This window comes from Cotesia glomerata, linkage group LG1 (assembly GCF_020080835.1).
Source record: "Cotesia glomerata isolate CgM1 linkage group LG1, MPM_Cglom_v2.3, whole genome shotgun sequence".
Classification (NCBI taxonomy): Eukaryota; Metazoa; Arthropoda; class Insecta; order Hymenoptera; family Braconidae; genus Cotesia; species Cotesia glomerata.
Window position 1 is genome coordinate 3950177 of NC_058158.1, and position 14764 is coordinate 3964940.

Here is a 14764-nt window from a genome sequence, read left to right on the forward strand (position 1 = left end):
ATACTTCATCTCAACCTCTTCTACTGTAATAACCTATCACAGTATCTTGATAACTAAGCCAACCATGAAATTACAACTCGAATCTGTAATTACGAGTAATCAAAACCAATAACGAGTAATGTAATCCTTGATCCTATCACCGACAATTATTCTCAATTGATTTCACTTGACCGCATATTAAAGTTCAGAATCTTGGTTTCAAAACTCCTTCACTCGCAATTCCACCAACTTCATTCATCAGGATCAAGTATTTGCGTGGAGAACAGAATATCTCAATATTCCGTAATTTATCTTCTCTTTATACACTATTATGCATATCTATAGATATTCATCACTCTCGCCTCTTTCAGTAGCGGAGCTGGGAGGCTGGTGGCTTCCAATATATATGTATACAATGCAACAGGCGGCTCTGTATCAGCGAGTGGGTCTCATTCCACTTTAAAATGGTTGGTTCACATACAATACAAAGCACGTATTGAATTCATCTATACCATCATACATTTTAAGCACACAAATAAAATAATGAGTATACCTCATCTATACATTCCAAATTGGCAACAGACAGACGCAATCAGCATTCACATTATTCATATATCATCAATAATTAATTTCAATCATGAGTCAGACGATACATCGAATACATGAAGAAGCCCTAGCAAAACCGCAAGCTTCATGTAGAGATCCATATAATGAAGCTCACATGCAACACAGCAGAGCCTAATGGTGATGATTAATGATGAAACTGTACTAATGATCTGGTTTGGAGTAACCGTTACATTATTGGTGTTTAGATGAATTTAGTTTAGTGAATACTCTTTGTGTGGCCTTGAGCTGGAGGAGCTTCTGGGGCACGACCAACACTTTTAATGTCAGTTGGTGCTCGGTGATCTAGCCTGGGATACTTATCTCTGTCATAGGAGTAATGATAGTCATAGTCGTCGTTCCGTGTCATGTCATACGACCCAGTCGCAGACCTTCACAGCCTTAAGGTAACGTATAGCAGGCGCACCCCTGGCTACGGGTTTCTATGGGCCTGCGCGGTACCATCGCAGGCTACAAGGTGGAATAGAGTAGAGAGGATTTTAATATATCTATTCTACTATGCTAGTATAGTACAGAGACCAACCGAGGCCAGCCCGATCAGACGTTCGGGAACTGCGTTCACGTACCAGTCGAAAGTACTCTTAAAGTCGTTCAAGCCTCCGAGAGCTTTCGTATCATATCACGTTTCAAGTGATTGACATCACTCACATTCACCTACTTGGTCAATGGACGCTTCAAACCGAATATTTTTACTCGAAAATTGATATACCGCCGTGGTGAACTTCCTTTTTTTTGTCCGGAGTCTCTATTACCGAGTAGTCTTTTCGCGACCACCTGTACGAGCAGAGCCAACTTAAAGTAATTTTTAATAAAATTCAAGACTAGTTTATTATTACGTTATCGTTGACATTAATATTCGAGTTGGAAGTAGGTTGTTTAAATTATAAGTTCAATTGCATTTGTCTTTGTAAGATTTAAAGTCGAAAGACGAACCAGCTGAGAAACTGAAACCGGATAGAGCTTCAATTTGTTTAGTCAACTTTAGTCACTGAAAAACGGTTTAGTTTGAATTATTTTTAAGGAGACAAATAACTTTTAAAGTTTGCTTAATAATTCGTCAATATGAAGACATCATCCTTCTCGTTACGCGTTATGCGGAGGGTAAGTTTTTTTTTTTTTTATATTACTACACTGTCGCTGAATTAAAAATTTTGTATGAATTTAATTATAGAAGGAGAAAGTCATTGTTTTTAATAGAACGAAAAGTTTTTATTATGTCACTTTAATTAAGACACTCTACACTTTTTTTTTCGTGTTATAAAAAAAAGTTAGGGTAATAAAAGTCAGGGTATAAAAAAAATGTATGTGATAGAATTACAACAAGTGTATGATATAAATTTACATGACCGAAAATTTATGCATAAACTTTCCGATTTATGCAGCGCATTCATTATGCCCAGGTATATTATTTTATTTCTAAGGTTTTTTTTTATTATTTGTTGGTATTTCTGTAAAAACTTTTTGACGATCTACTATTTACAAGTTTATGAAAAAAAAAAAAAAAATCAGTATGTTGGTGCCGTGTGCATATGAAGGCTTATAAAATTAAAGTTAACGTATAATCCTGCGAACATATTGAAGTCTGCAGCTTTACAAGCACTCGTTGCACCCTGATATGATGTAATATAGTCTATGAAACATACTGTGTATGTGAGATTAACAAGCTCTAGTGTGTTGTAGCGTAGAACGAGAATTTCGTATGATGAATTAAAATTAATATCTTTTGAATCTTAAAAAAACGCCAAATAATTAAACCACCGAGTTCATGTATTATTTGCTCATGTTACTCAACTAATTAAACCGTTGTCGACATTCCCGTCTGAGTAAATTACAATAATCGAATTATTTTAATTTTAAATTACCATTTAATTAAGAGATAATTAAAATTAATTTTTTACTCAATTTTCGTATTATGGTTATGACAGAATTTATAATTAATAGTTTTTTTTTTTTCGCGGGCTAGTTAAATTTTTTTAGACACCATATTTTTTTGATTATAATCCCCCGAGCGACAAGATTATTTATTTAAAAACTTTTTTTATTTTTTAATTCATCTTCTGACTGCAAATTTCCCGGTTTTGATCTTATTATTTATTTTATGATGGATAAAATACCCGACAGGAAGAGTGATTAATCGCCGACTTGACGTGGTTATGCAATTTTTAATAATTCCAAAGATGTTGATAATTCATTCCGCAAAGTTTCATTTAACTTGCAAATGAACTGATATTAGTATACTTGAAAAAAAAAAAAAAAAGTCGTAAATAAAATAAAAAGAACCTCTAATTTAGTTCAAGTTTTATATTGTTACGCGAGTTAAAATTTCAATGGATTTTTTTTTTTTCAAGCTATATTTATTCGTGTGAAATCTCCTTAACACCGTGTTGACTGTGGACCAGTAGATATGAAATAAAAAATACATACGTACATATATATATGAAAGTAATAGAAGTTCAAGTGTTAACATTTGCAGACAGTAAATCGGCGTGTAGTCAAAATAGAGGTAACTTTAGGAGATTATTTCATGCGTTATTATTTACTTAGCTAACCTAATGGTCTAAATTAGAAATAAAAGCTCTACAATTATTATTATTATTATTATTATACCCACTAATTGTGGTTAAATAAATTAAAAAAATAATAGTCGCATTTGATGAACATCAAAAGAATTATTTTCTTTTGTAATAAAAAAAGGGGGTATGAAAGTGAAGAGTCGCGGATTTTAAAAATACTTTTAGAGTGTCAAATAAACTTATCGGAAAATCAGTCTTTGAGAAAACATACTCGAAGACGATAAGTTTTTTTAAACACGTGAGCTTTTATTTTTATTTAACTCTTTTTATTCTGTCCGCTTTTTTTAATGTATTTAATTCAATATTTTATAATCGCGGAAGAGCAATAACAATAATGAACTTGCGGAAATTATTGAGCAAATTCTCGTCTCGATCTTATCAACCCGGAGACAATTACTTTACCAATCTATTTCCGTTTGTCACAGGAAATCAATTGTATTTTGCATGAGAGAACAATGCTTGTAAATTTTACTATACATGAAAAAAAAAGTTTCGTTCTGGTAACCTAACTGTAGAGTTACCACAACTATACACAGTTTACTATTCGTTGTAGAGTTACAGTAACAAAATGTTATTTAGTTCTGATAACTCAATGTTGTTGAGCTCTCAGAGCTCTACGGGATTGTTCTCAGAGCCAAACGGTATAGTTGGGAGCGCTCTACGTTGCGCAGTAGTGGAGTGCGCTGACATATTTTATAACCTTCTAAAATGACAAACAGAATTATTTTATTACTCATCCATATTATTAAAAATATATGAGGACAATTAAGTTTCCAGTTTATTTATTTAAGGAAATAGGTTTTTTTTTTGTCAAATAAAATTTCGTTAGAACTGTTTTGTATTTATGGTTTTTCAAGGTTCATTTGCAGTGGCTGTTAATTTAATTTATTAGTTGAATAGATTGTGATAAGTAATAAGTTATCAGAATACATTAAAAAGACCCCATTTAACACAAAATAAAATTTGTTTTCATTTATTTATCTTTTCTTGTGCATATACGGTAGTGATTTTATGTCCAATATTTATTGATATAATTAAGAAAATAAGATAATTTTGACTGCCAAAAATTTGTTATAGTCTCAGAACGATCCTGTGGAGTTGTGAGAGGTAAATAACGTTTAGCTCTCGGAGCTCAACGATGTAGAGTTGCAGGAGCCAAACGGTATTGTTACCATAAGAATACGTTAACCTACTGGAACTTTTTACAACTAACTAACTACTATAGAGTTCCTATAACAAAATTTTTTTCTCCGTGCACTAGTTTCATTTATTTTATTATACATTTATTGAATTTAATAATAGGAACTTTCGAGTAATTTAATTAAAATTTTTAAATTGAGTTTTGTGAAACTATCCATTCTTAAAAGATATTGAAAAATAAAATCATTTTACTTTTTGTCACTGAGCAGAATCTTATGTACCATTTATTATTAATAAAATAGATAGAAAAAAAATTGGGAAAACGGTTGACCCTGAAAGCCATCCCTGCAACTTCCCGCTAATTCCATACCTAGGCGCTTGAAATTGCACTTATGACGTTTTTGAGCTCTTCGAGCTCAAAAATACGATTTATGTGTTATTTTGAGCTCTCCGAGCTCGAAGAGATAGCTTTCTTATGCTTTTGAGCTCTTCAAGCCCAAAAGTCTTATCAAAGTTCAATAAAACACGATTTTTTTAATTTTCAAACTGCTGTAACTTTTGAATGAATCAACCGAATTTCACGCGGTTGACGGCGATCGATGTAGTTTTTTGAGCTCTATAAATAATTTTTCACAAAAAAATTGATCCGATGGAAAATTTCGGAGTTATTACAAAAAAAACACTTTTTTCGATAACGATTTCTCACGAACGCATCAACCGATTCTGACGCTTTTGGTGGCGATCGATGTGGGTTTTCAAGGTTAAGAGCTGATTAGTTTTTGAAGTCGATCGGTTCAGCCAATTCGGAGATATTTTTAAAAAATGAAAAAAAAAAACAACTTTTTTTCACTTTTTTTGCAATTTCTCGAAATCTATTGGTTTGAATCGGTTCCAAATTACAGGAAATCTAAGTTTGGCGAAGACCTTTCGAATGACACCAACTGCGATCAAATCGGTCAAGCCGTTCAGAAATTATAAGAGGTTTACAGACATACACACACACACACACACACACACACACACACACACACACACACACACACACACACACACACAGCCGTACGGACATCATCGTAAAAATAGTCAGGAAAGCTTCTTAGGGCTTCAAAACGTCGAGATCTGTTAAAACCTCGATTTTTGCAAAACGATGTAAAACCAATAACTTCCCGATTTTTCGAAAATCTTCGATTTTCTTAGCGGGAAGTTAAAAATTCAGTTTTACTTTTATATAGAAAAAGAATAATAAAAGTAATTAAGTATTTTTATGGTATTGTAAGTTAAGATTGTGGTTAACAATTAATATCCGGATTAAAACAATACTACAGTGAAGATACAAAGAGAAGTGACATTAACAGTGACACGAAAGTATGAATGCAAAAATAATAGCCTTTTACATTGAAAGGGGAATGAAAGTATCTGCCTCTGCAGAGAAACTCAACAGTTAACTCATTTTGTCTTACTTTTCCGTGATGAGTTGGTCAACTTAAGTTGATTCCTCTTTTCTGTCAAAGTTTTCTTTGCACTTGTACTTTATTTACCCAACAAAAAGCATAAAATTTTCTTTCCCTTGTATTATATATCATATAATATATAAACATAAAAAAAATTGCGTAATTTCTGTTCTTTCACAATATTCTTGATCAATTTACTCAAAAAGTTTTTAGTGAAGACATTTCTTGTCATGTAGTTTTATATTTTATAAAACTTTTTACATCTAGCTATCCTTTTGTTTTTTACATTAATAACTAGATCTTTAAATTATCACTATTATCAGAATTTGGATTATTATTCCTAAGAAGATGTCGTTGTAAAGGATTTAGTAAGGCCTTCGAATTCATTATATGCATTAATTTATATATGCAGGGCTCAATACACATATATAACGATACTGCATAACGTAATGCTTATGATTAATAGCTTTAATGCCACAAAGAGCCGTGATTTGGTTTAGTTCAGATGTATATATATTTACACGCAAACAAAACGTGCCTGAAGGTTAGTTTGCATGGTTATTAAATTAATGGTAGACTTTTAGCAGAGTGTTTCGTCGATATATATAATAACGATGAATGCTAATTGAATCATTTAGCAGATTATAATTTTGATAAAGTCATCATTAGAGAATAATTTTCAATTATTAATGTGATCAGAATATAGTAATCTCCAAATCCGGATTTATTATTAAACTTTTTTTTGAATTTATAAAACCGAAAAGTAGAAAGGGTTGATTTAGTAAGATGCAAATATTTGAAAACAAATGATAATTCTATTTATCAAAACTATAATCAGTAACAATAGATAAATTGAAAATTTGCATACATTTGAATTATTGCATGTTTCTCTTTATTTATTGTTCTTGTTTGAGTATAGCGGTGAAATTATTTTGAATATTTGCTAGTAAATTTTGTTTATTAAAAAGAAAACAAATAAATAAATAAGCCTATACTGACAATATTTTCTACTTTGTATGTGAATTAGAAATGATATGTCTGTTTGAAGCAACTAGTTAATTAAGTGCTCTCAATTATGATATAATTCAAATCTCTGGAGATTTCAAAATTACCACAAGGTAACATTAAGTAACTCTGTCTTTGTCGAAATCTCAATTTCATAACTTCATAATAGCGCTTTCTAGGGACAACTTATAATTGTGATTCTGATGATGTTACTACGTCAGTGTATCTCCCGGTGTATCATAAATACGAGATAATTCTATGAATATATATGTGTATGTATCGATCTAGGTACCAAAATTTGAATGCGTATGTAAATTATTACATTCAGTCCTGTATAAAGGTGACAAAATCAAGTATTTTGTGCGCTAAATGTTACGACTGATACATGTAGAACCATGAACAATATAATTTAGGAAGTTTCTGAACGGAACTTTCTACTACAAAACTCTGTAAAAAAATATTAACCGACCGAATAATTACTTTTTTTTATTTCACCTTTCAAAAATTCGATTTCAACTTTATTTAGCTTTGTAACTTGAGAAAATAACATACAAAATTCTCTTGGAAAATAAAATTCTGTCCATTTGTAGAGATTTATTTGTAAAATAAATTTTATTCATAAAATATAAAAATGGTATTACACAACTATTTTTTTTTTAAAGTCGACTGCCTAAAATAAAATAGTTGAGAAATTCTCGATGGATTTCTATTATAAAATAATGAAATTTATGAAGGAAAAGATTTTTTAGATTATTTGTCGGTTATTTTATATGCAACACAGTGAATCGTATATACTCAAGGATGCAATATTCTCCAGATGTAACTCTATTATAGTTATCTATCTGTATGAATAATTTATTTCATGACGCATGTGACAATATCACAGGGTTTCTACTACAAATTCATACGATATAACTTTATGATTTAATGAATAATTGATGAATGTCTCTCGATAACGATAATAATTATTATATCTAATTTTCGAAACAGTTTTTTGAGATGACAAATAATTTACGATTATATCTATGGTAAAAATATCAGTAATAAAGATTATTACGTGATTGTATTTTTTGATAAATCTACAAAGTCGATATTCTTTTATATTTTTGCGACGCTTAAAACTAATTGCCATAAAATTCAACTGATAGTTATTATCCTGTAAAAGAAAATGTAACTGATCGTTCAACTTGAACAACTCTGACCCTGGATAAAATGCGATTGCGATTATCATCATTTTTTTATTTTATAATGCAGTGTGTAATGGCTATAGATAATGGGATAAATTGGTATAATCGTTGAATCATTTTTTTTATGACAATGATAATAATAATAACAATAATAAGAGATTAAAAAGTTTTTACTAATATTAAATACTATCACATTAAAAAAAAATTAATTTTATCTTTTGAATCAAGTTAATTTTTTCTTCATTGTCATAAACTTTAAATTGTCATGTTACCTGTCGTCAAAATATTAAAGATAACGTATACGCGTGACATTGATTGGTTTTTGAAATTTTCGGTCAGTTTCACAAATCAAATAACGCAATAGGAACCTTATGAAATTACAAATATGTAAATTGAAATCGTGAATATCGAGTGATATATCGTGTCAGTACAATAGCTCACAAATTGCATTTCCGGGCTTATTTGCGTCTACTCTGAAATCCTAAAGTCAATTTTATGGTTTTCGTAGTACATGTACAATAGACCTGCAATATTAAATCTAAACCAAGTGCGAGCTTTGCGTAACTTTTTAAATTTATACTATACCCGATTTTTCGCTTTTATTTACTTTTTTTTTAAGTAAATAAGTAAAAATCTTGTTATAACTTTCAAATACAGTTTTTTTCTATTTGATGAGTAAATAAATAGCATTTCACAGGTACGATTTTCAATTATTTTTTCGCGTAGAACGAAAAAAAATGAACGTATAAAGAAATATGAAACAAGTGTAAAAATAAAATTTTTAACAATTGCCTATCAACAATGAACCAAAAATTTAAATTAAAAAAAAATATTAAAACGTATATTATATGATCCAGTAAAATTGTGGCTGAATTACCAACTGACAGATTTTAATAAAGCTCAATTAAGATATTTAATTATTTATAATTCCAGCGAGTTATTCATATTATTGAAATTAAACACTCAACTCTCCTTTTCTTTTTGCATTCATTTATAATTTTTTAGTTATCTATTTCTGCAGAGAAATCATTCATTAACCTAATTAAAAAATCCTGCTACGCCTGAATGTAATTTATAAATTAATGAAAATATCACCTACTATTTTCTTTTTTATATTCTTGTTCACTATTCATTAGTCGGATACGAAGGCTTCAAAAAAGCATTCGATCTCCGAGGGGTATTAATCAATTGATCAACTCAATTAATATATTTACTTGCGTCTCCTTACAATTCAATTAAAACAATAACTTCAAAAACATAACTGAATATCGGCTGATGACAACAAATAAATAATTTGAGCACTTAGAAGTAATAAAAGAGTAATAAAACGATTCCCTAAATTTATCAGTCATATTTAATTCCTATAAATGAAATAAATTCTTTAGTCATTAAACGAGTAATAGCAACAGTCTATTATAAGGTATATAATACTATATCACTAACATACGCGGAAGATTAATTCCCGACAATAATTGTCTTATCGCTGTCTCACCTAACAAGCCTTAATGAAAATGAAACTGAGCACCAATTTACGGTAAAGATAATCTTTTATTGTTAACAGTGGTGTACATGTGTAATGGTCTTTTTCCGCGAAATAGCTCCAAAGCATGTAACAACTGCACTATACGGTTTTCCTGAAATAAATTTTTATTTTTACACGATGCTTAAACTGACCACCCTATTATTATTTTCTCTTATCTACTGTTTTATATTTTTTAGACGTAGATGCAACAGCTATAAAAATTTTCTGTTCTATTTTTTTCACTATATTATCATTTTACTGGTTTCATAATATGCGATAAATTATATTACACCTTCCAGCTGCGAAAAATTGACGACCATTAAAAAAAGTATCACTTTTACATTCCCCCAGAGATCAATTGCGATGAAAAATGTGGTTATTAACACGAGTAATTAATGCTTTTCACGTTGTTCGATCTGCCAATTTCCTCGATAAACACTTTACTTGCGTAATTACTCGAGCCATTTAGCTCAGTAATATACTCGGTTAGGTCATCGGAGTGGTTCCAATTCCACTATTCGATCGGTTTATTGCAATTATTTTAAATCAATGTAACATCTAGATAAAATATTCTGTTAACTAAATTAATAATATTTTTAATTAAAAAATGAATTATAAAATTTTTGTAATCCAGCAATTTATTCTTAAGTGAACTAACATCCACCAGCTTAAATACAACCCACCTGTTGCTAGGCCTACAGCACACGATATTTAATTGGCTTACGTGGAAGATGCTTAATTTGCAGTTTGTTAATAAATGAGAACAATTAAATTTACTGTAATATTTTTTTTTATAAATAAAATTTTGATGTCACCTAGATAAAAATATCTTTCAGAAAAATTTATTTATGTTATTTTAATTTGAAATCATAATAAAAGCACTTTTAGATATAAATAAATCAAGAGAAATATATTGCTGAATCCATTTCAAATGATAATTCGACGGATCTCAGAAGATTGGAGTATCAATTTTATTTTATTGTTACGCATAACATTTTTTTTAACACATGCTTGAAAGATATAACGTGTTGATAAAGAGCATTTTTAATTATTGTTTAAGAGTAATAAATAACTAAAAACAGACTTTAAAATTTGCCAATTTAAAGTAATACAATTTATTTTACATAAAAATAAATTTAAACTTTAAATTAAAAATTACTTTTTTACTAAAGGATAAAATTTATAAAACTAACCATAAAACTTGAAATAAAATGGATTAATGCGTAATTAAAATTAAAAAACACTTTTATAAACTAGCTAAATTTATGACGCTACCGTAGTAATTTTTATGTTCATTTTTTTTTTTTTTTTTATAGTAAGTGTACACATGACACTCAATATATAAAACATAGAGTTGACATTTATTATTTTTCTTTCTACCCTACTCGTTTTGTCCTGAAACTTGTAGTTAACGGTACAGTAAAGTATAGTCATTGGGGATTACATCGCAACGTCATTAGAGGGGTTGACGTAAGATTAAACCCTAGAACAAGGTGTGCATGCGTAAAGTGTATTTCGCTCTTATCGCTAATGAGGTTTCCTTTCCAAAGGTGTTAAACTTGCCTGTGTTAGATAACAGTTTGTGTAAATACGAGTGTGTTGTTTGTTATATTGAAGAATCCCTTGAATTTACTATTCGTTGCTACGGAAACCGAGTGCTTCTACTTTGCGATCACGTTCTGTTCCTACCACGGGAACTTCACCCACCTAATACCCCTGTCACATCTTTTTTTTTTTTAAATTCTTATCCACCTTCACTTTGAGAAAGGGCAGGAAACGCGAGAAGAGCAAGTGAGAACAGCCATCTAAAGTCGTTCGAACAAGAGTAGAGCATCGAGTAGATGTTGAGGAATTCACAGTATGAAGACTGTCAACGTCATAAAATAAATTACGGTACTTTAATTTATTTAATATTCAAGTTTTTTCTCAGAAAAAATTCTTTCAAGACTTTTTCTATTGAGATCAACTTTTTATATAAAATATTTTTCGATCTAAGTAATATCGAATTATTTTATTGAAAAATTTTTTTAGTCGTAAAAGTGAGTAAAATTATCCTACCTCAAGACGAAGAGCCTCCAATTCAGTGGAAAAATTGTATTATCCTGAATTATATTTGTATACATCAATAATATATAAATATATGTTTTGTATAGTAAGAAAACATTATTATTCGATATTTATTTTCCGTGGGTAGAAAGTTATGAGAGCGATTTAAGATAGCGAGTAATAATAAAAAATGAATAAAAAGAAAAAGGAAAAGAGTAAATAAGAATAAGAAGACGGAAGCCCTAGAGTAGATGAAAGAAGGAAATAAAACAACTCAGCTAAAAGAATAGTAAAGCCTTGAGCTTGATTGTTGGATGTACGGAAAAATAGACAGGATGCCTTTCTTCTATTCTCTGCTCACGATCACAAGCTCATTCTATTTTCACTTTCACTCTTTGGCTATGTCCATTTTCCATCTCTATCTCTATCTGTCTCTTCTATACATGCAGCGACTTATTTAGGTCACGTATCAAATGTTCATAGATACCTGTATTTATCACCTCTTAATTAAATCTTATGGCTTACTGCATCCATCACAATTACCTTCTACTTTTTAATCGTATTGACAAGTAACAATTTTTTTTCTAATTTTTTTTTTTTAGTTTTCACGTACTAGTGCCGCAAACTTTCTATAGATTTTTAATAAATATTTTATTCAATCTATTTCGTGTTCCTAATACTGAAAGGGTGTATTTATTTATTTTCCTTTATTTACATCCGACAGTTGATGGCCAATAACAGTATTTCTTGATAACGTATCCGACAAATGTGATAACAAATAATAACGATAGTATGATAAAACTAGGGCTATAGAATCTAAATTGGGTGGTAATTTAATTTGCTCTCTAATGTATGATTTTATTTAGCAGCGGGTCCATAGCCTGAGAAAAGACGCATAGAATTGTTGTAGAGTGCTAACGAAAACGTATTCAAATCTTCAAGGCTCTTATTCCATTGAACACTGTGAGATTTTGATAAAATTTATTTATGCATTTGTCAGTATTCTGTAAAATTTTTACGAATATTTCCTATGGAGTAAAAAATTTTTATACAAGTATATACAAAGATACAATTAATAATCCAAAGAAAGTTCAACTAAGCAAGGTCATTTTTGGCCAAAGTTAGAAAAAAATTCAATTATACACGGTAACTTTACCATCTCGCGAGTGTAAATATAGTCAGCAGTAGAGTTTTAAAAAATAGAAAAATATCATAATTCTAGAGATCCAGCTTTTCGGATTAAGTTTTTGTTTTTTCACTTGAAAATAAATCCACGAATTGATTAGAACAGCAAAAAGTTTTATCTATGTTAGTTTTTTTTTATGTTACTAATCAAATAGGGCATGCACATGTTTTTTCCACTAAAAAAAGAATGTGTTTATTTTTCATTGAGTTACTCTATCTAAAGATCCTGATTGACTTAGACAATGTTATTTTTTTATCAGGAAAATAAATTGAGTGGATGCAAAACTAGTGAGTCATTGAGTAAATATAGGGAACAAAGAAAATATTTGTAGGGTGTGTTAAATTTTGAGGAAATAGAAAAAAAAATAGAATAAAGGAAAAGAGGGCTCTCACTAAATATTTAGCTTGTTAGTGAATAAAATCGAGTAAGGTGTCTGTGTGTGTAATGACCTTATAGTTTATTTTTAGCCTCCAATATAAATACACTAGATCGTTATAATAACTAATAACCGCTTTATAATATTTACTAATACTAAAGTTGCATAAAATAAAGTGAGGTCAAGGCTACGGAGAACTGCGAAAATAAATTTCATTTTAACGAGAAAGCAAGAATTATTTTATTTTGATGTTTAGGACGCTTAAAATTTAACGAGTTGATTAATAATAAAATACTTGGCCATTCATCATCCTCGTGGTATGAACTAATTATTTTTTCAGTAAAATACAGTTCTTTGAGGTGGTGAGTTGGTTACTTTAAATTGAAACGGAATTTTTATTTACTTTATTTTATTTCAGAAATGAAATAACTACTTGCTGGTGCGGATTCGCGAAAGCAGTTGTCAGTGTGAAAAGTATAGCGAGCTTAAAGTATTTCGTGTGAAGAGAAAATCTGATTACTTGAAAGCCAACAGAGTCGTGAATTTTTATGGTGAAGCATGGTTGCCTAAAACCCTGTCAATTTCAACATGAAAAGCTACTTGACATGTTGAAAAAAATAAAAATAGTAATAATAGTGATAAAAAAATAAATAAATAGACAAAATTTGTTGATAGTTCTTCTTGAGTAAAGACAAATTGAATTTCCCATGAGAGCAAATATCTATTGAACAGATCTGTGTATTTATTTCCAATTTAATCTTCTTTACACGTATACGCTCTTCTTTTATTCTCTCATTTACTTCAGCTTGTTTTACACACGTGCTTCTTCAAACTTCATCTATTTCATTTAGTACATTATTCATCGACTTTTCTTTTTGTCGGTGATAAATTTAAATTTATTTTATTGAAGTTCTAATTCAAAAGCGTTAAAGTATACATAAAATATTTTTGATTCAAGTAAATATTTTTTGCGTGAATAATTTTGTTCAGTCTTTTCAACCCGTTCAACATATTTCCATCGTAAATTTATTCCATTACAATTTCAGGTCCAGCAACCACGCATATCTCTTGGAGAATTTATAATAGATAAGCTGATCCGATTAAATTTCTCTTCAAATGTTTTTAATGATAGTGATATTCCTCTGTTTCATCCATTTTTATTTAATTCATCTCTTTACATCTACTAACTAAAAGAAATAAATAAATAAGCTTATCAATATAATCAGTAATATTTTTATCATAAATGAAAAAAATAACTTTTTAGATTATCTATGAATGAAAGTAATCGTCTGCGTATTTATAAAGTAACTTATTGACGTCACAAAGTTCAAACGTTAATGTGTGTATAAAAGAAAAATATTTTTTCCGTAGTATCATGAAAACATTAATATACAAACGTCTCGTTATTTTATTAGAGAGCACTTGTCCGGTAAATCCCAACAGACGACACATACACATAAGAAATTATAGTCATCTTGATGACAACAGTTTGCTATACTCTCATGTGGGCATCTAGGTTGATTAAAGTATCTGTGAAGCTTTTAGCTTTCAACGTCCAATGAAGATTTTTTCATTACGTATTCACCCTGCGTACGTGTATTATATATACGGCCGTTTTTTCTTTCAAGCACAAACGCGTCACCCATAACGTCGATATTGAATTTATATGAACGTG

At 29.8% G+C, this 14764-nt stretch overlaps 1 protein-coding gene across 1 annotated transcript in view; it reads left to right on the plus strand.

The window, feature by feature from the left end:
• Nucleotides 1-1114: 1114 nt before the first annotated feature.
• Nucleotides 1115-14764, plus strand: part of LOC123265059 (neo-calmodulin-like) — an 81381-nt gene continuing 67731 nt past the window's right edge. Inside the window, exon 1 of the mRNA XM_044728659.1 lies at nt 1115-1704. Within this exon, the coding sequence (XP_044584594.1) occupies nt 1666-1704 (39 nt within the window). The 5' untranslated portion in view covers nt 1115-1665. The remainder of the gene's footprint in view (nt 1705-14764) is intronic.